Source organism: Mustelus asterias, chromosome 33, assembly GCF_964213995.1.
Source record: "Mustelus asterias chromosome 33, sMusAst1.hap1.1, whole genome shotgun sequence".
NCBI classification, from domain to species: domain Eukaryota; kingdom Metazoa; phylum Chordata; class Chondrichthyes; order Carcharhiniformes; family Triakidae; genus Mustelus; species Mustelus asterias.
Window position 1 is genome coordinate 2,136,819 of NC_135833.1, and position 24,221 is coordinate 2,161,039.

At 50.0% G+C, this 24,221-nt stretch overlaps 2 protein-coding genes across 4 annotated transcripts in view; one reads left to right on the plus strand and one right to left on the minus strand.

Moving 5' to 3' along the window:
* LOC144481807 (acylphosphatase-2-like) overlaps nucleotides 1–1,440 on the minus strand; it is a 77,118-nt gene extending 75,678 nt beyond the window's left edge. Inside the window, exon 1 of one of the 2 annotated variants that reach the window (XM_078200960.1) lies at nucleotides 1,306–1,440. In XM_078200960.1, coding sequence (XP_078057086.1) covers nucleotides 1,306–1,366 — 61 coding nt within the window. In that variant the 5' untranslated portion in view covers nucleotides 1,367–1,440. The remainder of the gene's footprint in view (nucleotides 1–1,305) is intronic. The other variant, XM_078200961.1, reaches the window with a different exon arrangement.
* On the plus strand, nucleotides 1,240–22,604 carry LOC144481797 (putative G-protein coupled receptor 75). Of its 2 annotated transcripts, XM_078200937.1 has the most exons (4): nucleotides 1,245–1,509; nucleotides 6,289–6,446; nucleotides 13,613–13,716; nucleotides 20,738–22,604. In XM_078200937.1, exon 4 carries the CDS (start codon nucleotides 20,809–20,811, stop codon nucleotides 22,402–22,404), a length of 1,596 nt encoding a protein of 531 aa, XP_078057063.1. In that variant the 5' UTR covers nucleotides 1,245–1,509; nucleotides 6,289–6,446; nucleotides 13,613–13,716; nucleotides 20,738–20,808; the 3' UTR covers nucleotides 22,405–22,604. The 2 variants fall into 2 exon arrangements, with proteins under 2 accessions (XP_078057062.1, XP_078057063.1); XM_078200936.1 differs by lacking the exon at nucleotides 13,613–13,716 and having other exon boundaries at nucleotides 1,240–1,509; nucleotides 20,738–22,603.
* The last annotated feature ends 1,617 nt before the right edge of the window (nucleotides 22,605–24,221 follow it).

Sequence of the window (24,221 nt, forward strand, 5' to 3'; positions counted from 1 at the left end):
CAAGATTATGAAGGGTATAGATAGGGTGAACAGTGGGAAGCTTTTTCCCAGGTCGGAGGTGACGATCACGAGGGGTCACGGGCTCAAGCTGAGAGGGGCGAAGTATAACTCAGATATCAGAGGGACGTTTTTTACACAGAGGGTGGTGGGGGCCTGGAATGCGCTGCCAAGTAGGGTGGTGGAGGCAGGCACGCTGACATCGTTTAAGACTTACCTGGATAGTCACATGAGCAGCCTGGGAATGGAGGGATACAAACGAATGGTCGAGTTGGACCAAGGAGCGGCACAGGCTTGGAGGGCCGAAGGGCCTGTTTCCTGTGCTGTACTGTTCTTTGTACTAAGGGGCAATTCAGCATGGGCAATCCATCTGACCCGTACATCTTTGGACACTAAGGGACAATTTAGAATGGCCAATCCACTTAACCTGGTCATCTATGGACACTAAGGAGCAATTTAAGGCCAATCCACCTAGATTGATCATCCTTGGGTGCTAAGGGCTAATCTAAGCATGGCCAATCCACCTAACCCGCACATCTTTTGCACATCATTCGGCACAACTCGGTTTCCTGTACAATAAATCATAGAATGAATCATAGAATCCCTACAGTGCAGAAGGAGGCCATTCGGCCCATCGAGTCTGCACCGACCACAATCCCACCCAGGCCCTACCCCCACATATTTACCCGCTAATCCCTCTAACCTACGCATCTCAGGACTTTAAGGGGCAATTTTTAACCTGGCCAATCAACCTAACCCGCACATCTTTGGACTGTGGGAGGAAACCGGAGCACTCGGAGGAAACCCACGCAGACACGAGGAGAATGTGCAAACTCCACACAGACAGTGACCCAAGCCAGGAATTGAACCCGGGACCCTGGAGCTGTGAAGCAGCAGTGCTAACCACTGTGCTACCGTGCCGCCCAAATGATGGAATACCCCATGCAGTGAACATAAATATTACAGCAGAGCGTTGACAAAATAATCTTTGAAATGCAAGGGGCAATTGCATTTTTACTTCCACAGATGAATTGTCAAATTTTAACAATCAGCCACTTCTGGTAAAAAGTGAGAGATTGGTGAAGCAGTTTGATTTTCTGAGCTATTATTTGGCATTTGATGGCAGCTGGCCTTTTGCAGCTCCGAATGGTTTTGCCGTTCTATTTTCAGCTGCCGCCTCCCCCCCTGTGCCAACACACTTCGCCAAGCCAGGGAATTAAAATGAGATGAGATAAAAAAACAAAATCAGACAGAATTTACAGCAGGAGAGAGGGTGGGGAAGGAGATCTGTCCTGCAAATATACCAACCCTGCACTTCCCCGAAGACCTCATAATCCACGGATTTCAGCCCAGCTGCCGGGGAACTCATCTCCAAGGCCGGAGAAACTGGATAGGGCTGCAAGACGATAGCTCAGCCACTGCGTCTGGCTGGAGATCTCGACAGGAACCCGAGGGTGACAAAATCCTTCTGTCAGCAAAGAGACAGAGAGAGAGAGAGAGAGAGAGAAAAGAGTAAGCAAGTGACCAAGGAACCGAACAATGAAGATAGACTCTAATTCCTATCATCTTTTATCCTCTGGGCTTTTATGTTGCGGCTGGCGTATTTCATTAGGGGAATTTAGGTTGTTTATTATTCATTAGGGCTTTAATTCGCTCTGATTTACGAGTTTGTATAACACTGGCTGCATTGTTTTCTTCACCCGTTTAAAGGCGTTAGCAATTGGGATGAAATAACACACAAAGGAATCATAGAATCCCTACAGGAAAGAAGGGGGCCATTTGGCCCATCGAGTCTGCACCGACCATAATTCCACCCAGGCCCTACTTCCGTAACCCCCTCATATTCACCCTGCTGATCCCCCTGACGCTAGGGTTAATTTAGCATGGCCAACCCACCGAACTTGCACATCTTTGGACACTAAGGGACAATTTAGCATGGCCAATCCACCTAACCTGCACATCTTTGGACACTAAGGGACAATTTAGCATGGCCAACCCACCGAACCTGCACATCTTTGGACACTAAGGGACAATTTAGCATGGCCAATCCACCTAACCTGCACATCTTTGGACACTAAGGGGCAATTTAGCATGGCCAATCCACCTAACCTGCACATCTTTGGACACTAAGGGACAATTTAGCATGGCCAACCCACCGAACCTGCACATCTTTGGACACTAAGGGGCAAGTTAGCATGGCCAATCCACCTAACCTGCACATCTTTGGACACTAAGGGGCAATTTAGCATGGCCAATCCACCTAACTTATACATCTTTGGACACTAAGGGGCAATTTAGCATGGCCAATCCACCTAACCTGCACATCTTTGGACACTAAGGGGCAATTTAGCATGGCCAATCCACCCAACCTGCACATCTTTGGACACTAAGGGGCAATTTAGCATGACCGATCCACCTAACCTGCACATCTTTGGACATTAAGGGACAATTTAGCATGGGAGGGAGAATTTAGCATGGTCAATGCACCTAACCAGCACGTCTTTCGGACTGTGGGAGGAAACTGGAGCACCCAGAGGAAACCCACGCAGACACGGGGAGAACGTGCAGACTCCGCACAGACAGTGACCCAAGCTGGGAATCGAACCCGGGTCCCTGGCGCTGTGAGGCAGCAGTGCTAACCAGTTTGCTATCAGTGGCTAACCAGTTTTGTCAGTCAGTTAGAAATTGACTCAACCGTTCTGCTTCTAGTCTTCCATCAAATGCCGACCTAGACTACCAGTTTATTTATTGGTGTCACAAGCAAGCTTACAATAACACCGCAATGAAGTTACTGTGAAATTCCCCCCGTCGCCACACTCCGGCGCCTGTTCAGGTCAATGCGCCCTAACCAGCACGTGTTTGGGACTGTGGAAGGAAACCGGAGCACCCGGAGGAAACCCACGCAGACACGAGGAGAATGTGCAAACTCCACACAGACAGTGACCCAAGCTGGGAATCGAACCCGGGTCGCTGGCGCTGTGAGGCAGCAGTGCTAACCCACTGTGCCACGGGCATTTGTGGATCATAGAGACCCCCCACCCCCACCGATCACCCTAGACCCTGCCCACAGTAGGCCCCGCCCCCTTGGCACTGCCTGATATGCAATGGGCAGTGCCAAGGTGCCCCCTGGGCATGGGTACTTTGCCCCTTGGGCAGTGCCAGGGGCACAGGCTGACACTGCCAGGGTGCCCATGCCCAGGGGGCACCACTCCCCCCGCCTCATTCCCGCAGGGTCTCCCGCTAGTTCCCAAAACGTGGGGAGCTACTCTAAACCCCGCCGGAGTGAAGTACTCCTGGCGGGGTGGGAACTTGCCGGGCCCGATAATGACATTTAAAATACATTAAAAATATATTTAAAACAGATTAAAATCACTTATCTCTCTTCCCGCCGGTTTCCAGCGCAGTCCCGACTGCGCCTGTTCCCTGGCTCTGGGAGAGGGGCATGCGTCGGAAACGCAAGGCCGAATCCGGTGAAATGGCTGACACTCGATTCTCCGGAGCGGACCCGCCAGAAAATCTGCGGCTCGCGATGGGAGAATCACCCCCAAAGTTACTGTGAAAATCCCCTCGTCGCCACAGTCCGGCCGGCGCCTGTTCGGGTACACTGAGGGAGAATTTAGATGGAAGCAAATTACTGCGGATGCTGGAATCTGAAACCAAAAGAGAAAATGCTGGAAAATCTCAGCAGGTCTGGCAGTAAGAAGAGAAAAGAGCTGACGTTTCGAGTCCAGGCGACCCTTTGTCAAAGCGAAAAGGAGTGCGGCCTTCGAGCTCTGACAAAGGGTCATCTGGACTCGAAACGTCAGCTCTTTTCTCTCCTGACAGATGCTGCCCAGACCTGCTGAGATTTTCCAGCATTTTCTCTCTTGGTTTTGGGAGGGCGAATTTAGCAATGGCCAATGCACCCAACCAGCACGTCTTTCGGACTGTGGGAGGAAACCGGAGCACCCGGAGGAAACCCACGGGGTGAGAAAGTGCAGACTCCGCACAGACAGTCACCCGAGCCGGGAATCGCTGTGAGGCTGCAATGCTAGCCACTGTGCCACGGAACTGTTGAATATTTATCTGCTCTGGGTCATAATTTTACCTTCGTAACAGTGAGGAGCTTGGCCGATCTTTACTGACCAAGTTCCAAGTGCTGTCTCAGGGACATACGGATGCTTCCAGCCACATAGCATTTGCATATTGTTCCATTCCCGCACATCACACAGAATGGTGTATTGACTTTGAATGAATAGTGCACAGGTCCCAAACCTTAACCTCTAAGAGTTACATGCTTCTGTAGGCACCAAATGCACTGCAGTGGTTCTAGAAGGCAGCTCACCACCACCTTCTCAAGGGCAGTTAGGGATGGACAACCAATGCCAGCCTTGCCAGCGATGCACACATCCCATGGAAGAATTACAAGACACACACATAAATATGGAAATTGTCCAAAGCCGAGGCACGTGTAGACCCAGAACATGAATGAGCAAGTAACTCACGCAGGATCGGAGGTTGGGTAAAAATGATAGGTGGGTTTTTCCGGTCTTGCTCACCCCAAAAATCAGAAAATCCCACCTGAGGTCAACGGATCTTTCCGTGGTCCGCCCCTCGCCCGCTCCAATGCCCGTGGCGGGCGGGACGGTAAAATTCCGGCCTATTTCTTTTAATAAAGGGCCCCAAGTCATAATCATAGAATCCCTACAATGCAGAAGGCGGCCATTCAGCCCATCGAGCCTGCACTGACAACAATCCTACCCAGGCCTTATCCCTGTAACCCCACGTATTTACCCTGCTAATCCCCCTGACCTACACATCTTGGGACGCTAAGGGGCAATTTAGCATGGTCAATCCGCCTATCCTTCACATCTTGGGACACTAAAGGGCAATTTAACATGGCCAATCCACCTAACCCGCACATCATTGGGCACCAAGGGATAATTTAGCCTTGCTAATCCACCCTAACATCTTCGGACACTTAGGGGCAATTTAACAAGGTCAATCCACCTAACCTGCACATCTTTCTACACTCAGGGGCAATTTAGCATGGCCAATCCACCTAACCCACACATCTTTGGACACTAAGAGGCAATTTAGCATACCCAATCCACCTAACCTGCACATCTTTGGACACTAAGAGGCAATTTAGCATAGCCAATCCACCTAACCTGCACATCTTTGGACACTAAGGGGCAATTTAGCATGGCCAATCCACCTAACCTGCACATCTTTGGACATTAAGGGGCAATTTAGCGTGGCCAATCCACCTAACCCACACATCCTTGGACACTAAGGGGCAATTTAGCATGGCCAATCCACCTAACCTGCACATCTTTGGACATTAAGCGGCAATTTAGCGTGGCCAATCCACCTAACCCACACATCTTTGGACACTAAGGGGCAATTTAGCATGGCCAATCCACCTAACCTGCACATCTTTGGACACTAAGGGGCAATTTAGCATGGCCAATCCACCTAACCTGCACATCTTTGGACACTAAGGGGCAATCTAACATGGCCAATCCACCTAACCTGCACATCTTTGGGCACTAAGGGGCAATCTAACATGGCCAATCCACCTAACCTACATATCTTTGGGCACTAAGGGGCAATCTAACATGGCCAATCCACCTAACCTACATATCTTTGGGCACTAAGGGGCAATTTAGCGTGGCCAATCCACCTAACCTGCACATCTTTGTGACTGCGGGAGGAAACCCACGCAGACACGTGCGAACTCCGCGCAGACGGCCACTCCCGAGGCTGGAATCGAACCCGGGGTCCCTGGCGCTGTGAGGCAGCAGCGCTGACCCACTGTGCCCACCGCGGGCATCCAATTGGATTCGCCACCCGAGTCAACCTCTGCTGACGGGGGCAGGTTTATCCATCTGGATGGATGGACCAGCCTACCTGTGAAATCAGCGGGGACGATGGCTCGCAGAGCAACACACATTTCTAATTCGTACGTACTTGTGGTTTCCATGGAGACGCTCCTTAGAAACAGGAGATTGCTCCAGAGTGCTGCAGCAGATGAGAGTGGGGAGGGGTGGTGGTGGTGGGGTGGGGAGGGGTGGTGGAGAGGGGTGGTGGTGGGGAGGGGTGGTGAAGGGGGGGAGAAAGAAGCTTGTTTAACAAAGAGCCTCCAATGTGTGTCAGTGTACTGAGGGGATTAATTGAATTGTTTGGTTTTTTTGTTTTCTCTCCCTGGCGTGTATTTGCTTTGGCATTTTCCCTCTGATAGGGTGGAGGGGGGTGTTTTTATCCGCCGTCTTTGAAGCAACTTGGCGCGTCTTTGTCCTTTCTCCCCAGCCTGAGTATTCCTGAACCTCCTCAGCTTTCAATGTCAAAACCTGCAGCACCTAAGTGTGGAAATGCCAAATTGCCACTCTCTCTCCCTCGTCTCACGGAGATGTACCAACAACCCTCCATCAGAGCCAGGATGTGACCCTATGATCAAAAACCAAACGGTATGTATTAAAGCACTTAACTCATCCCTGAATAAACCACCGTGTTACTGAGAAGCTGTCAGCTGATTGCAAAATCTAGGGAAACGGCAAGCATCTACAGACGTGCCAACAGTATATGTTTTCCTGAATTTGCAGACACACATGCTAAAAATGGAATGTTACATTTTTTTTTAAAAACCCTTTGTTCCAAATGCGTGACTTTCCTTTAATACGGAAATATTTACAATGCAGTACAACGTTGAATTGATGATGGAGGCGAGCGTGCGTATATCTTTTTTGAAACTCTACACACATGATGTTTAGGTTCACAGCCTGTCAATCTTTCCCCCCGCCCCGTATTCCTGACCGCATACGTGTGTGTCAACCTGCGGTAGACAGCAGGAGCGCAGGGGGACAAGTGCAAAGGAGGGCATTTAAACCGACGTGTTGAGACAACGTCAACGTCTTTCTGAGGCATTCCTCGCTGCAATTTCGGACAGGGTTAAAAACAGCCCCGTTAAAGCGCAATGCTGTGTCAATGTTCACAGTCCAAAGGTGTTCAGGTTAGGTGGATTGGCTGTGCTAAATTGCCCGAGTGTCCAAAGATGTGTAGGTTAGGTGGATTGGCCGTGCAAAATTGCCCCCTTAGTGTCCAAAGATGTGCGGGTTTGGTGGATTGGCCATGCTAAATTGCCCCGTAGTGTCCAAAGATGTGCGGGTTAGGTGGATTGGCCATGCTAAATTGCCCCTTAGTGTCCAAAGATGTACGGGTTAGATGCATTGGCCATGCTAAATTGCCCCCTTAGTGTCCAAAGATGTGCGGGTTAGGTGGATTGGCCATGCTAAATTGCCCCTTAGTGTCCAAAGATGTACAGGTTAGATGCATTGGCCATGCTAAATTGTCCCTTAGTGTCCAAAGATGTGCTGGTTAGGTGGATTGGCCATGCTAAATTGCCCCGTAGCGTCCAACGATGTGTAGGTTAGATGGATTGGCCATGCTAAATTGCCCCTTAGTGTCCAAAGATGCGTGGATTAGGTGGATTGGCCATGCTAAATTGCCCCTTAGCGTCCAAAGATGTGGTTAGGTGGATTGGCCATGCTAAATTGCCCCTTAGTGTCCAACGATGTGCAGGTTAGGTGGATTGGCTATGCTAAATTGCCCCTTAGTGTCCAAAGATATATGGGTTGGGTGGATTGGCCCTTAGTGTCTCGGGATGCGTAGGTCAGAGGAATTAGTGGGGTAAATATGCGGGGTTACGGGGATGGGGGCCTGGGATTGTGGTTGGTTCAGACTCGAGGGGCCGAATGGCCTCCTTCTGCACTGTCGGGATTCTATGATTCTACCTCCCCACGAAAAGGATCGGAATCGCTGGTCCGGTGGGATCATACTTTGTGCAGAACGGCAGCAGAGAATCCATGAACACTACACGATAAGGCTGGTCATCTGACTCATCTTCTTCAACTCTTATCTCACAATCAAACAGCGAGTCAGGACAGATACGGCGCACTAGAATTTGATAGGTCTGAGCACTAATATTTAGTACGGGTATAGTGGGGGTGGGGAGCTTCAAGCAGCAGCCCTGTCGATGTCTGAAGTGATTTTCTGTTTTAAGATTAGGTTACAAAGCAGATTCAGACTCAAATAAATTGTGGTTAATCAGGCCCAAATGGCGCGATCATTTGGGAAGCGGAGAAAGATTCTTTTTCAGAGTCCCTACAGTGCAGAAGGAGGCCATTTGGCCCATCGAGTCTGCACCGACCACAATCCCACTCAGGCCTTATTCCCATAACCCCACACATTTACCCGAGCTAATCCCCCTGACACTCGGGTCAATTTAGCACGGCCAATCCACCTAACCTGCACATTATTAGAATGTAACCCGGTGACAACTTTGATTGGATGTAAGGTGACCAATGGGAACAAGATGTAAGGGTCAGCTGACCCAGTAAACCTGGAACCAATCACAGAGTGATGTAATAGTCAGCTGACTCACTATAAATAAGGAACTGTGTCGAATTGTCGAGAGCTTGGAGTGGCCCAGGGCGAGGCCCCAAGTTTGGAGCAATGAAGTTTCTTTATTAAACCCTGGGCGGCACAGTAGCACAGTGGGTTAGCACTGCTGCTTCACAGCTCCAGCGACCTGGATTTGATTCCCGGCTTGGGTCACTGTCTGTGTGGAGTTTGCACATTCTCCTCGTGTCTGCGTGGGTTTCCTCCGGGTGCTCCGGTTTTCTCTCACAGTCCAAAGATGTGCGGGTTAGGTTGATTGGCTGTGCTAAAAAATTGCCCCTCAGTGAGCCGAGATCATAGAAATCATAGAAACCCTACAGTACAGAAAGAAGCCATTCGGCCCATTGAGTCTGCACCGACCACAATCCCACCCAGGCCCTACCCCCATATCCCTACATATTTTAGCCACTAATCCCTCTAACCTACGCATCTCAGGACACTAAGGGCAACTTTTAGCATGGCCAATCAACCTAACCCGCACATCTTTGGATTGTGGGAGGAAACCGGAGCACCCGGAGGAAACACACGCAGACATGAGGAGTGCGTAGGTTCGAGGGATCAGCGGGTAAATGTGTAGGGATATGGGGGTAGGGCTTGGGTGGGATTGTGGTCGGTGCAGACTCGATGGGCCAGATGGCCTCTTTCTGCACTTTGTAGGGTTTCTATGATTCCGTTCTTTGATTTCTAAGTTGGAGTGAGTTTTGTTGTATTTTCATTAGCTGCATTTTGAAGAGTTCCTTCTCAGGAAACACTTTGGAGCATGGGAGGAAACCAGAACACCCGGAGGAAACCCACGCAGACGCGGGGGAAGAACGTGCAGACTCCGCACAGACAGTGATCCAAATCAGGAATGGAACCCGGGTCCCTGGCGCTGTGAGGCAGCAGTGCTAACCCACTGTGCCGCCGTGCTGGGATATGAGAAGAAGTCATTTCTTACCAAGCTAGAATGATACTAATGATGTGATGAAGACGAAACTTTTTAAAATTGATTTAAATAACTTTTTAAAAATCAGCATTGAGGCACTGCTGCCTCAGTGCCAGGGACCCGGGTTCGATTCCGGCTTGGCTCACTTTCTGCGCGTTCTCCTCGTGTCTGCGTGGGTTTCCTCCGGGCGCTCCGGTTTCCTCCCACACTCCAAAAACGTGTAGGTTAGGGTGGATTGGCCACGCTAAATTGACCATTAGTGTAAGGGGGATTAGCAGGGGAAGTATGTGGGGTTATGGGGGATAGGGTCTGGGTGGGATTGTGGTCGGTGCAGGCTCGATGGGCCGAATGGCCTCCTCCTGCACTGTAGGGATTCTATGAAAGCAGAAAATGTTGGGATAAACTCAGCAGGTGTGGCAGCAACTGTGGAGAGAGAAACGCAGTTAATGTTTCGAGTCCGCGTATGACTCTTTTAAATAATTTTTCAGTGGCCCTGGCCAAATCCTGCATAAGTTTAAAGATTATTTATTGGTATCACAAGTAAGGCTTACATTAACACTGCAATGAAGTTACTGTGAAAATCCCCTAGTCGCTACACTCCTGCGCCTATTCGGGTTACACGGAGGGAGAATTTAGCACGGCTAATACACCTAACCAGCACATCTTTCGGACTGTTGGAGGAAACCGGAGCACCCGGAGGATACCCACGCAGACAAGGGGAGAACGTGCAGACTCCACACAGACAGTGACCCGAGCCGGGAATCGAATCCGGGTCCCCGGTGCTGTGAAGCAGCAGTGCTAAACACTGTGCCACCCCAGTAATCCCAATATCCGGGGTGCGTGGGGTCCTTAATTATGCTGGCTGCTTTTCCCGAGGCAGCGGGAACTGTAGACGGAGCCAATGGATGGGAGGCTGGTTTGTGTGATGGATTGGGCTACATTCACGACCCTTTTGGGCGGTCTTGGGCAGAGCAGGAGCCATACCAAGCTGTGATACAACCAGAAAGAATGCTGCCCTGAGGTTAGTTTGCTCAGGCCGAGGTATGCATGGTTCACTGGGTAAAGTTACTGAGGTCTTACAAGAAGAGTAACTATTTGTCTGGGAACAAAAATAGAAAAATGCTGGAAAATCTCAGCAGATCTGACAGCATCTGCGGAGAGAGAATAGAGCCAAAGTTTCAAGTCTAGATGAGCCTTCATCAGAACTCTCTTTGTTTTATTTATTCGTCACAAGTAAGGCTTACATCAACACTGCAATGAAGTTACTGTGAAATTCCCCTAGTCGCCACACTCTGGCGCCTGTTCGGGTCAATGCACCCTAACCAGCACGTCTTTCGGGACTGTGGGAGGGAAACCGGAGCACCTGGAGGAAACCCACGCAGACACGGGGAGAACGTGCAGACTCCGCACAGACAGTGACCCAAGCCGGGAATCGAACCCGGGTCCCTGGCGCTGTGAGGCAACAGTGCTAACCGCTGTGCCACCGTGCCGCCCACATTGTGCCACTGTGCCGCCCACAAGGAGGACTTGGGGTCCTTGTCGAGGACTTGTGGTGTAGGAATCTGAAGATATTGTTTATGCATTTTTGCAAGGACAACATTGCAAGCAAGCGAAGAAAAACTGTGGTTCAGCGAATGTGGTACCAATGCTTAATTTGGTTAACTTTTTACAGTTAATTAAATACAGAATGAGATACCGTCCACAATGGAATACTATTCATAGTACGGGCATCATTCCTTCAGCTACAAACCCTAATTTACATTAATAATTGTTCTAATAGTGTTGTGCAGGTGTAAGAGGACCGCTGGGGATAATAGTTGCTTTGCCTCATTAACCGAATGAGGGTGGAAGGGGATGTATAGCAGCACGGTGGCACAGTGGGTTAGCACTGCTGCCTCACAGCGCCAGGGACCCGGGTTCGATTCCCACCTCGGGTCACTGTCTGTGGGGAGTTTGCACGTTCTCCCCGTATCTGCGTGGGTTTCCTCCGGATGCTCCGGTTTCCTACCACAGTCCGAGAGACGTGCTGGTTAGACACATTGGCCGTGCTAAATTCTCCCTCATTGAGTGACCATCCATTGACTCCGTCTACACTTCCCGCTTCCTCGGGAAAAGCATAATCAAGGACCCCCACGCACCCCGGACATTGTCGCTTCCGTCGGGAAAAAGATACAAAAGTCTGAGGTCACGTACCGACCGACTCAAGAACAGCTTCTTCCCTGCTGCTGTCAGACTTTTGAATGGACTTACCTCGCATTAAGTTGATCTTTCTCTCCACCCTAGCTATGACTGTAACACTACATTCTGCATCCTCTCCTTTCCTTCTCTATGAACGGTATGCTTTGTCTGTATAGCGCGCAAGAAACAATACTTTTCACTATATGTTAATACATGTGACAATAATAAATCAAATCAAATCAAAATCAGTGTAACCCGAACAGGTGCTGGAGTGTGGCGACTAGGGGATTTTCACAGCAACTTCACTGCAGTGTTAATGTCAGCCGACTTGTGACACTAATAAATAAACTTCAAATTAATATGCCATTACAAAGAACAAAGAACAGTACAGCACAGGAAACAGGCCCTTCGGCCCTCCAAGCCTGTGCCGCTCCTTGGTCCAACTAGACCAATCATTTGTATCCCTCCATTCCCAGACTGCTCATGTGACTATCCAGGTAAGTCTTAAACGATGTCAGCGTGCCTGCCTCCACCACCCTACTTGGCAGCGCATTCCAGGCCCCCACCACCCTCTGTGTAAAAAACATCCCTCTGATATCTGAGTTATACTTCGCCCCTCTCACCTTGAGCCCGTGACCCCTCGTGAACGTCACCTCCGACCTGGGAAAAAGCTTCCCACTGTTCACCCTATCTATCCCCTTCATAATCTTGTACACCTCTATTAGATCTCCCCTCATTCTCCGTCTTTCCAGGGAGAACAACCCCAGTTTACCCAATCTCTCCTCATAGCTAAGACCCTCCATACCAGGCAACATCCTGGTAAACCTTATATGATTACATATGATACCTTCCCGTGCAATTAATAATTTCTCTGTAAAACCCTGTAGGCAGCATTATCCTCTCATCCCCCCCACACAGCGTGTTTTGTGGCAGCAGAGGTGGTTCATCTTCCAGTCCCGCCGATGTTTGTGGCATTTTGCTTGGCTCACCAATCCCGCCGCCAGGGGTCACCTCAGGCAGGACTGGAAGAAGCAGGAAGAACCGGAAAATCCCACATGAAAGTATACCTTTGGTCCATCCAGGATTAGGTGGGGTGACTGTGGTGTATGCCGCCAAGGCAGATGATGGAATTGTTAATTCAAAGAACAAAGAACAGCACAGCACAGGAACAGGCCCTTTGGCCCATCAAGCCTGCACCGACACATGACGCCTTTCTAAACTAAAGACCTTTTGCCCCAGTCCAAATACCTCTATTCCCCGCCTATTCACATATCTGTCAAGATACCGGTTAAATATTGCTATTGTATCTGGACGGCACGGTGGCACAGTGGTTAGCACTGCTGCCTCACAGCACCGGGGAGCCGGGTTCGATTCCTGGCTTGGGTCACTGTCTGTGTGGAGTTTGCACATTCTCCCCGTGTCTGCGTGGGTTTCCTCCGGGTGCTCTGGTTTCCTCCCACAGTCTGAAAGATATGCTGGATGGGGTGCAATTCCGCCCAGGCCCTATCCCTATAACCCCACGTATTTCTCCTACTAATAACTCCCGACACTAAGGACGAATTTACCATGACCAACCAACCTAACCTGCACATCTTTGGACTGTGGGAGGAAACCGGAGGAAACCCACGCAGACACGGGGGAGAACATGTAAACTCCACACAGACAGTTTTAAAGTTCATTTTTAGTGTCACAAGTGGGCTTACATTAACACTGCAATGAAGTTACGGTGAAAATCCCCCAGTCGCCACACTCCAGCACCTGCTCAGGTACACCGAGGGAGAATTTAGCACCTAACCAGCATGTTTTTGATTTGATTTGATTTGATTTATTATTGTCACATGTATTAACAAACAGTGAAAAGTATTGATTCTTGCACGCCATACAGAAAGCATACTGTTCATAGGGAAGGAAAGGAGAGGGTGCAGAATGTAATGTTACAGTCATAGCTAGGGTGTAGAGAAAGATCAACTTAATGCGAGGTAGGTCCATTCAGAAGTCTGATGGAGCAGGGAAGAAGCTGTTCTTGAGTCAGTCGGTACGTGACCTCAGACTTTTGTATCTTTTTCCTGACAGAAGAAGGTGGAAGAGAGAATGTCCGGGGTGCGTGGGGTCTTTTATTATGCTGGCTGCTTTTCCCCGAGGCAGCGGAAAGTGTCGACGGAGTCAATGGATGGGAGGTTGGTTTGCGTGATGGATTGGGCTACATTCACAACCTTTTGTAGTTCCTTGCGGTCTTGGGCAGAGCAGGAGCCCCATACCAAGCTGTGATACAACCAGAAAGAATGCTTTCTGTGGTGCATCTGTAAAAGCCGGTGAGAGCACGTCTTTCGGACTGTGGGAGGGAACGGGAGCACCTGGAGTAAACCCACGTAGACACGGGGTGAATGTGCAGACTCCGCACAGACAGTGACCCATGGCCAGAAGTGAACCTGGATCCCTGGCGCTGTGAGGCAGCAGCGCTAACCACTGTGCCACCCTTAGGTTTAATTAAACCAGTCACACCCCTATCCACACACACACACAAAAGAACAAAGAACAGTACAGCACAGGAAACAGGCCCTTCGGCCCTCCAAGCCTGTGCCGCTCCTTGGTCCAACTAGACCAATCGTTTGTATCCCTCCATTCCCAGGCTGCTCATGTGACTATCCAGGTAAGTCTTAAACGATGTCAGCGTGCCTGCCTCCACCACCCTACTTGGCAGCGCATTCCAGGCCCCCACCACCCTCTGTGTAAAAAACGTCCCTCTGATATCTGAGTTATACCTCGCCCCTCTCAGCTTGAGCCCGTGGCCCCTCGTGATCGTCACCTCCGACCTGGGAAAAAGCTTCCCACTCTTCACCCTATCTATACCCTTCATAATCTTGTACACCTCTATTAGATCTCCCCTCATTCTCCGTCTTTCCAGGGAGAACAACCCCAGTCTACCCAATCTCTCCTCATAGCTAAGACCCTCCATACCAGGCAACATCCTGGTAAACCTTCTCTGCACTCTCTCTAACGCCTCCACGTCCTTCTGGTAGTGCGGCGACCAGAACTGGACGCAGTGTTCCAAATGTGGCCTAACCAGCGTTCTATACAGCTGCATCATCAGACTCCAGCTTTTATACTCTGTACCCCGTCCTATAAAGGCAAGCATACCATATGCCTTCTTCACCCACCTTCTCCACCTGTGTTGCCACCTTCAAAGATTTGTGGACTTGCACACCTAGGTCCCTCTGTGTTTCTATACTCCTGATGACTCTGCCATTTATTGTACAACTCCTCCCTACATTATTTCTTCCAAAATGCATCACTTCGCATTTATCCGGATTAAACTCCATCTGCCACCTCTCCGCCCAATTTTCCAGCCTTTCTATATCCTGCTGTATTGCCCGACAATGCTCTTCGCTATCCGCAAGCCCAGCCATCTTCGTGTCATCCGCAAAGTCTGTTTCCCAGTATATGACAGTGATGTTGGAAAAATCTTTCCTTACAGGATTCAGAGCAAAAAATTAAAACTTTAAAACTCTGGAAATGCACCACAGGTTGGGCAGCGGCTTAAGATAAAATTGACATTTCGCACGTGGTCCTAGGGATTTGTACACAGAAAATATTAACCCTATCCTCCCCTTTTAAAGTGTTAAGAGCCCCTGAAATTTCTATTTTGACCAGATGCCTGCAGCATTTTCAGATTTACAAAGAACAAAGAAAATTACAGCCCAGGAACAGGCCCTTCGGCCCCTCCAAGCCTGCACCGACCACGCTGCCCTAACTAAACTAAAAAAAACCCTTCTGTCCTTACTCGGTCCGTATCCCTCTATTCCCTCCCTATTCATGGACCCATCCAGATGCCTCTTAAATGTTGCTAATGTTCCTGCTTCCACCACCTCCTCTGGCAGCGCGTTCCAGGCACCCACCACTCTCTGCGTGAAAAACTCCCCCCGCACATCTCCCTTAAACTTTCCCCCCTCTCACCTTGAACCTGTGCCCCCCCCCCCGTGTTATTGACACTTCCACCCTGGGGAAAAAGCCTCTGACTATCCACCCTGTCTACGCCTCTCATAATTCTGTAGACCAGGTCTCCCCTCAGCCTCCGTCATTCCAATGAAAACAATCCTAGTTTATTCAACCTCTCTTCATAGGCAGGACCCTCGAGACCAGGCAACATCCTGGTGAACCTTCATAGAATCCCTACAGTGCAGAAGGAGGCCATTCGGTCCATCGAGTCTGCACCGACCACAATCCCACCCAGGCCCTATTCCCGCAACCCCACACATTTACCTTGCCAATCCCCTGAACACTAGGGTCAATTTAGCATGGCCAATCCACCTAACCCACACATCTTTGGATTGTGGGACGAAACCGGAGCACCCGGAGGAAACCCACGCAGACACGGGGAGAACGTGCAAACCCCCGGGAATTGAACCCAGGTCCCTGGCGCTGTGAGGCAGCAGTGCTAACCCACGGTACCACCATGCCGCCTCTTTGCACTCTCTACAAAGAACAATACAGCACAGGAACAGGCCCTTCGGCTCTCCAAGCCCGTGCCGCTCCCTGGTCCAAACTAGACCATTCCAAAGCTCTCCAAAGCTTCCACGTCCTTCTGGTAGTGTGCTGACCAGAACTGCACGCAATACTCTAAATGTGGCCTAACCAAGTTTTTTATATAGCTGCGATATGATTTGGCAAGTCTTGTGCTCAATGCGCAGACTGATAAAGGAAAGCAAGTTTGGTCAACCTCTCCTCGTAGCCAACACCCGAGACCAGGCAACATCCTGGGGAATCTTCTTTGCACTCTCCCCAAAGCTTCCACGTCCTTCTGGTAGTGTGGCAACCAGAATTTATAATAAAATCTGTGGCAGAGACCTGAGGGCAAGTTTCCACTTCAGTGGTGATGTGATGAGGTGCAGGGCGCCACTGGACGGGGGCCAACTGAAGCCACTCTTGTTCAAACAAGATAGGAAAAACTGAAGACAGGGGAACTGTGGGTGCAGGCGTTACGATGGGCGGCACGGTAGCACAGTGGTTAGCACTGCTGCTTCACAGCTCCAGGGACCTGGGTTCGATTCGCGGCTTGGGTCACTGTCTGTGTGGAGTTTGCACATTCTCCTCGTGTCTGCGTGGGTTTCCTCCGGGTGCTCCGGTTTCCTCCCACAGTCCAAAGATGTGCGGGTTAGGTTGATTGGCCATGCTAAAATTGCCCCTTAGTGTTCTGAGATGCGTAGGTTAGAGGGATTAGTGGGTAAATATGTAGGGATATGGGGGTAGGGCCTGGGTGGGATTGTGGTCGGTGCAGACTCGATGGGCCAAATGGCCTCTTTCTGTGCTGTAGGGCTTCTATGATTCTATGATGTGCAGCAATATCAAGGTTCAGCATTTTTATTGCGAGATTGTCATGGTTTTTCGCGCAGGGATTGATTTTATTGGTGAGCTAAGGTTTTCATTCCTCAGAATGTTGCTGGGCGATAGCACAGTTTCTAAGGACTTGGAAACATAGAAACTAGAAGCAGGAGGAGGCCATTCGGCCCTTCGAGCCTGCTCAGCCATTCATTTTAGTCATGGCTGTGTTCTGCGGTGGTGGAGGAAGCCCGCCATTGGCTGGTGGTGGGATCCACTGGATCTGCCGTTGTCAAGGGGATTTCCCACTGAATGCGCCCCTTGCCGCTAGGAATCCCACGGGGGGGTTACGCCATCCAGAGGAGCCCACCAGGAAAGTTCCGGCCAAGATTCACAACAGTTTATTTTCTGAGCAGAAATGTATCAATGTAAAGACTTAGCACAGTCGCACCAAACTCTTCTGTTTGCTCCTACAATGCCAATATTAACTTCATATTTACTTTAAACTGATGTCAAAAAGACTCACACACGGGCCTGGTACAAATACTGGCACATTGTGCACTCATACAGAAACAATACTGGTCAGAAAGTATGGTGGCAGTGGTGAGCACTGCTGCCTCACAGCGCCAGGGACCCGGGTTCAATCCTGGCCTTGGGTGACTGACTGTGTGGAGTCTGCACGTTCTCCCCATGTCTGCGTGGGTTTCCTCCGGTTTGCTCCCACACTCCAAAGACATGCAGGTTAGGTGGATTGGCCATGCTAAATTCCCCCTTAGTGTCCAAAGATGTGCAGGTTAGGTGGATTGGCCATGTTAAATTGCCCCTTCGTGTCCAAAGATGCGCGAGTTAGGTGGATTGGCCATGCTAAATTGTCCCTTAGTGTCCAAAGATGCGCAGGTTAGGTGGATTGGCCATGCTAAATTCCCCCTTAGTGTCCAAAGATGTGCAGGTTAGGTGGATTGGCCATGTTAAATTGCCCCTTCGTGTCCAAAGATGCGCGAGTTAGGTGGATTGGCCATGCTAAATTGTCCCTTAGTGTCCAAAGATGCGCAGGTTAGGTGGATTGGCCATGCTAAATTCCCCCTTAGTGTCCAAAAATGTGCAGGTTAGGTGGATTGGCCATGTTAAATTGCTCCTTAGTGTTCAAAGAAGTACAGATTAAATGGATTGGCCGTGTTAAATTGTGCCTTATTGTCCAAAGATGTGCGGGTTAGGTGGATTGGCCATGCTAAATTGCCCCTTAGTGTCCAAAGATGTGCGGGTTAGGTGGATTGGCCATGCTAGATTGCCCCTTAGTGTCCAAAGATGTGCAGGTTAGGTGGATTGGCCATGTTAAATTGCTCCTTAGTGTCCAAAGATGTGCAGGTTAGGTGGATTGGCCATGCTAAATTGCCCCTTAGTGTCCAAAGATGTGTGGGTTAGGTGGATTGGCCGCGCTAAATTGCCTCTTGGTGTCCAAAGATGCACAGGTTAGGTGGATTGGCCATGCTAAATTGCCCCTTAGTGTCCAAAGATGTGCAGGTTAGGAGAATTGGCCATGTTAAGTTGCTCCTTAGTGTCCAAAGATGTGCAGATTAGGTGGATTGGCCGTGCTAAATTGCCCCTTGGTGTCCAAAGATGCGCAGGTTAGGTGGATTGGCCATGTTAAATTGCCCCTTAGTGTTCAAAGGTGTACAGGTTAAATGGATTGGCCATGCTAAATTGTCCCTTAGTGTTCAAAGATGTGCAGGTTTGGTGGATTGGCCATGTTAAATTGCGCCTTATTGTCCAAAGATGTGTAGGTTAGGTGGATTGGCCATGCTATATTGCCCCTTAGTGTCCCAGGATGTGTAGGGTTAGGGGGGGATTAGTGGGGTAAATCCATGGGGTTACTGGGATAGGATGCTCTGTTGAAGGGTCAGTGCCGGCCCAATGGGCTGAATGGCCTCCTTCTGCACCGTGGGGAATCTGAGAAAGAAATGTTCATCGAGAAATAAGCTCAATTCATTACTAAAAATCTTCCGGTCCCACCGACGGCGTTCCCCCTCCACGGATTTCCCGGAAGCATGGGGTGGATTCAATGGGGAATTCCGTTGTTAGTGGCGGGATCAGAAGGGTGGCCATAGAATCTCGCCCTAAGTGTTTATTTATAACACACAACGGCGTGAATAGAGAATCCATACCCCCTCATTTTAGACTTCATGTTCTGAAAGAAAAGTACCGTCCTCAGAGGGCCAGGGATGTAACATTTACATTCATATACAACACTACCTCCCAAAACCCCACTCATAAAACCGAGGATTGGCATAACGGGAGGATCATTATAAACCGTGAACTAGGAGATCTGAAAAAACACTGGAACACAGGAATTGGGAACAGCAGACGGCAAATGTAGCCCTTCGAGCCTGCTCCGCCATTCTATCCACGTCCACTCTATCCAGGCCTCGCAGTATCCTGTAAGTTTCAATAAGATCCTCCCTCATCCTTCTAAACTCCAACAGTTGTGGACTGGGCAGAGACCTGTGTACAGGTGAGCATGGAGTTAGCTCATAACTCATTGTTGTTGCAGTTGTATAGGGTGTTGGTGAGACCACATAGAAACCATAGAAACCCTACAGTGCAGAAGGAGGCCATTCAGCCCATCGAGTCTGCACCGACCACAATCCCACCCAGGCCCTACCCCCACATATTTACCCGCTAATCCCTCTAACCTACGCAATTTAGCATTCTAAGGGGCAATTTTTAACCTGGCCAATCAACCTAACCCGCACATCTTTGGCACATCTGGAGTATTGTGTCCAGTTTTGGTCTCCGTATTTGAGGAAGGGTGTGGTGGCTTTGGAGGGAGTTCAGAGGAGGCTCACCAGATTGATTCCGGGGACGAAAGGGTTGACGTATGAGGCGAGATTAAACAGTTTGGGCTTGTACTCGCTGGAGTTTAGAAGGATAGAGGGGATCTGATCGAGGGATATGAAAGATTGATAAAGTAAATGTAGACCGAATGTTTCCTCTTGTGGGACAATCCAGAGCAAGAGGTCACAGGGCATAGGTTGAGAGGTGGTAGATTTAAAACTGAGATGAGGAGGAACTACTTCTCGCAGAGGGTGGTGAATTTGTGGAACTCGCTGCCCCAGAGTGCAGGGGAGTTGGAATCGTTAAATGGCTTCAAGAAGGAGATAGATATACTTCTAATCAAAAATGGGTTAAAGGGATATGGGGAAGAGGCGGGGAGGTGGATTTGAGACCAGGGAGAGATCAGCCACCATCTGATTGAATGGCGGAGCAGGCTCGAAGGACTGAATTTGCCGACTGCTGTTCCCAATTCCTGTGTTCCTGGTGGTCCAACCTGTATAATTACCCATCAAAGCTGGAAACTCATCGACGCAGAAACACTGGGGAGAGGCCATTCACCTGCTCTCTTTGTGGGAAGGGATTTAGCCAATTCTCCCTTCTGCTTACACACCGGCGAGTTCACACCGGGGAGAAGCCACTTACCTGCTCTGAGTGTGATTCGGCCGTCCAAGCCGATCATGATGCCTGCCTAAACTAAAACCGTACGCACTTACGGGGTCCATATCCCTCCATCCTCATCCTATTCGCAGTAACTTCATTGCGGTGTTAATGTAAGCCTTACTTGTGACTAATAAATAAACGTTAACTTTGCTAATCATGTATTTGTCTAGACGCCCCTTAGATGCCGCTATCGTACTTGCTCCCACCACCTCCCTGGGCAGCGCGTGCTGGCCATGCTAAAATTCTTCCTCGGTGTTACCCGAACAGAGTGTGGCAACTAGGGGATTTTCACAGTAACTTCACTGCGGTGTTAATGTAAGCCTTACTTGTGACACGAATGAATAAACTTTTGAAAAAAACTTTAATGTAAACTCGCCTTTCTAATTCCAGGTGCCATAATAAACCTGTCAGAAAACTTTTCAGGAACTGTCATAGTTAGCAACTAAAAACTGTCTTCGTCAATGGATATCCAGCCATCTTTAGTAAGTGGGAAATTCCCCTTCAGTACGAACACCACTCCAGAGTGCATTTTCCCAGTGCTGACAAACTGCTCCCCGGGCAAGAATCAAACGGGAGTCCAAGCAGCCATCCACAAGGCCACGCTGACCACCTGCAGCTTGCTGCTCCTGCTGGTCTTTGTTCTGGGATCCTACGGGAATTTAGTCGTCTTGTCCTCCTTCTTCAACCCGGCCTTCAGGAAATTCCGGACCCACTTCGATTTCATGATCCTGAACCTGTCGTTCTGCGACCTCCTCGTCTGCCTCGTGGCCGTCCCCATGTTTGGCGCCGTCATGTTTTCTGACGACGGGGGCAGCATGTCGGACGCCTGCTGCTTTGCCTTCCACCTCACCAGCGCGGGCTTCGTCATCATGTCTTTGAAGATGGTGGCGATGATCGCCGTCCACCGCCTGCGGATGGTGCTGGGCCAGGAGTCGAGCCGGGCCTCCTCCTTTGTCTGCACGCTCCTCCTCACCGTCGTCCTGTGGGTCATCAGTTTCACCCTGGCCACCCTGTCGGCCATGACCAAGTACCGCGGCTCCGGGGTCTGCGTGCCGCTGCTCGGGCTCATCAGCGAGGACGGCAAGGCCGTCCTGTACACGTACGTGGCGGACTTCGCCCTCTGCGTGGGCATCGTCGCCATTTCCTATGCCCTGATCGCTCAAACCCTGCACAAGAACGCGCAGGTACGGCGCTGCCCCGTGGTCACAGCGGTTGACCCCAAAAAGCCCGGCTGTTTTGCCGCGCCAGATGCGTCGGAGCCCTCCTTGTACAGGAAGCAGAACTTTAACAAACCACCCCACGTGCAGACGCACCTCTACGCCCACGGCAAAAACGCTACCCCGTCCGGCAAGAAGCTGGAGCAGACGGTGAATCTTTCAGCCGCCAAGGACTCCAAAGCAGTCGTGACCTGCGTCATGATACTTCTCTCGGTGGTCTGCTGCCTGCCGCTCGGCGTGGCCCTGGTGCACGGTGTCTTGACTTCAGGGAGTAGCTTCATCGTCTACCAGTTCGAGCTGTGCGGGCTGACCTTGGTCTTTTTCAGGTCGGGCCTCAACCCGTTCATCTACTCCCGCAACAACTCCGGCCTCCGCAAGAAGGTGGCGTGGTGCGTGCAGGTGGCGGCTCTCCTGCTGTGCTGCCATCAGAAAACCAGGCTGAAGGCGGTGGGGGACGGCAGCCTGGTGGCCAACCGCAACAAGTCTTCTCACCACGACACCAACTCGGCCTACATCCTCTCCCCCAAGTCGCAGAAGAAGCTCGTGGACCAGGCCTGCGGGCCCAGCCACTCGAAGGACGTCTTCACCTCGGTGGGGCACCAGCAGAAAGCTCAGAGCGCCTCCACCCTGATCAACACTCGGATCGGGCCCTACTACAGCATCTACAATAGCAGCGTGTCCCAGGAGGGCAGCACCCCCACGTGCCTGCAGCCCAAGAAGTACGCTTGCGGCTCTGCCCACTCCTACACTGGAATGCACTACCACATCTCCAAAACGTCGGACTTCATGCAGGACTGCGACAGCACTTCAGTGAAACATATTCCTGTCCCGTCTGTCTAGAGCAACCAAATTGGTACGGGACAGAACGGAGAACGTGGTTCACCAAAGTCAAAGCTTTGGAAGCAGACAAACGTGGGTGACGTGAGGACGTTGTTAATTAGAACGGCAATTTGAATGTACTGTTAAAACATCCAAATATAACAATGAACACTGGATACGAGATAATGATCTGTATAAATCCGGATGCAGCATGGCTTGTGAATGATTTGATTCGGTTTTGATTTATTATTGTCACATGCGTTAGCACACAGTGAAAAGTATTGTTTCCTGCGCGCTATACAGACAGAGCATACCGTTCATAGAGAAGGAAAGGAGAGGGTGCAGAATGTAGCGTTACAGTCGCAGCTAGGGTGAAGAGAAAGATCAACTATGAGTCCCTTCAGAATCATATATCCGGCAAATTGTATGATGGTTGAGGGCTCTGGGTCTGTACTCGTTGGAGTTTAGAAGGATGAGGGAGGGTCTTATTGAAACTTACAGGATACTGCGAGGCCTGGATAGAGTGGACGTGGGGAGCATGTTTCCACTCGCAGGAAAAACTAGAACCAGAGGGCACAACCTCAGACTAAAGGGACGATTCTTTAAAACAGAGATGAGGAGGAATTTCTTCAGCCAGAGAGTGGTGAATCTGTGGAACTCTTTGCCGCAGAAGGCTGTGGAGGCCGGGTCACTGAGTGTCTTTAAGACAGTGATAGATTAATAAGGGGATCAGGGGTTATGGGGGAAAAGGCAGGAGAATGGGGATGAGAAAAATATCAGCCATGATTGAATGACAGAGTAGACCCGATGGGCCACGTGGCCTAATTCTGCTCCTATGGCTTATGGTCTTATGTCTTCCATACCTATAAGTCTGAGGACTGGAATATTTTGAGCAGTTTTGGGCCCTGTATCTAAGGAAGGATGTGTGGCTTTGGAAAGGGTCCAGAGGAGGTTCACAAGAATGATCCCTGGAATGAAGAGCTTGTCGTATGAGGAACGGTTGAGGACTCTGGGTCTGTACTCGTTGGAGTTTAGAAGGATATGGGGTGATCTTATTGAAACTTACAGGATACTGCGAGGCCTGGATAGAGTGGATGTGGAGAGGGTGTTTCCACTAGTAGGAAAAACCAGAACCAGAGGGCACAACCTCAGGCTAAAGGGACGATCCTTTAAAACAGAGATGAGGAGGAATGTCTTCAGCCAGAGAGTGGTGAATCTGTGGAACTCTTTGCCGCAGAAGGCTGTGGAGGCCGGGTCATTGAGTGTCTTTAAGACAGAGATAGATAGGTTCTTGATTAATAAGGGGATCGGGGGTTATGGGGAAAAGGCAGGAGAATGGGGATGAGACAAATATCAGCCATGATTAAATGGCGGAGCAGACTCGATGGGTCAAGTGACCTCATTCTGCTCCTATGTCTTATGGTCTTATGGACCCAGAACATCAAATAACTTGATATTCGAGGGCAGGGTGAGCTAAGGTGGTGGCGGAGAAACTAGTATTCATTAAACTGGCCGATTCAACAGCAACTAACCAGGTACAACTCTGCATAAATGGTTACACTTGACGTAAAATAACCTTGTTGTCTGCCTAACCGTCACCAGGACATGCAGAAAGTAACTTTCTCGATTGAATATTCCAACAAGTTGAGTCCTGAGCAGTGCTGAGGATACACTAAGTTGGGTGGGACTGTTAGCGTTCTCTTGGGTCACAGTCACGAGCGGACATGGGTTCAAGGTGAGGACAGTAAGAAGTCTCACAACACCAGGTTAAAGTCCAACAGGTTTATTTGGTAGCAAAAGCCTTCGTCAGGGGCAGCGTTCCGAAAGCTAGTGGCTTT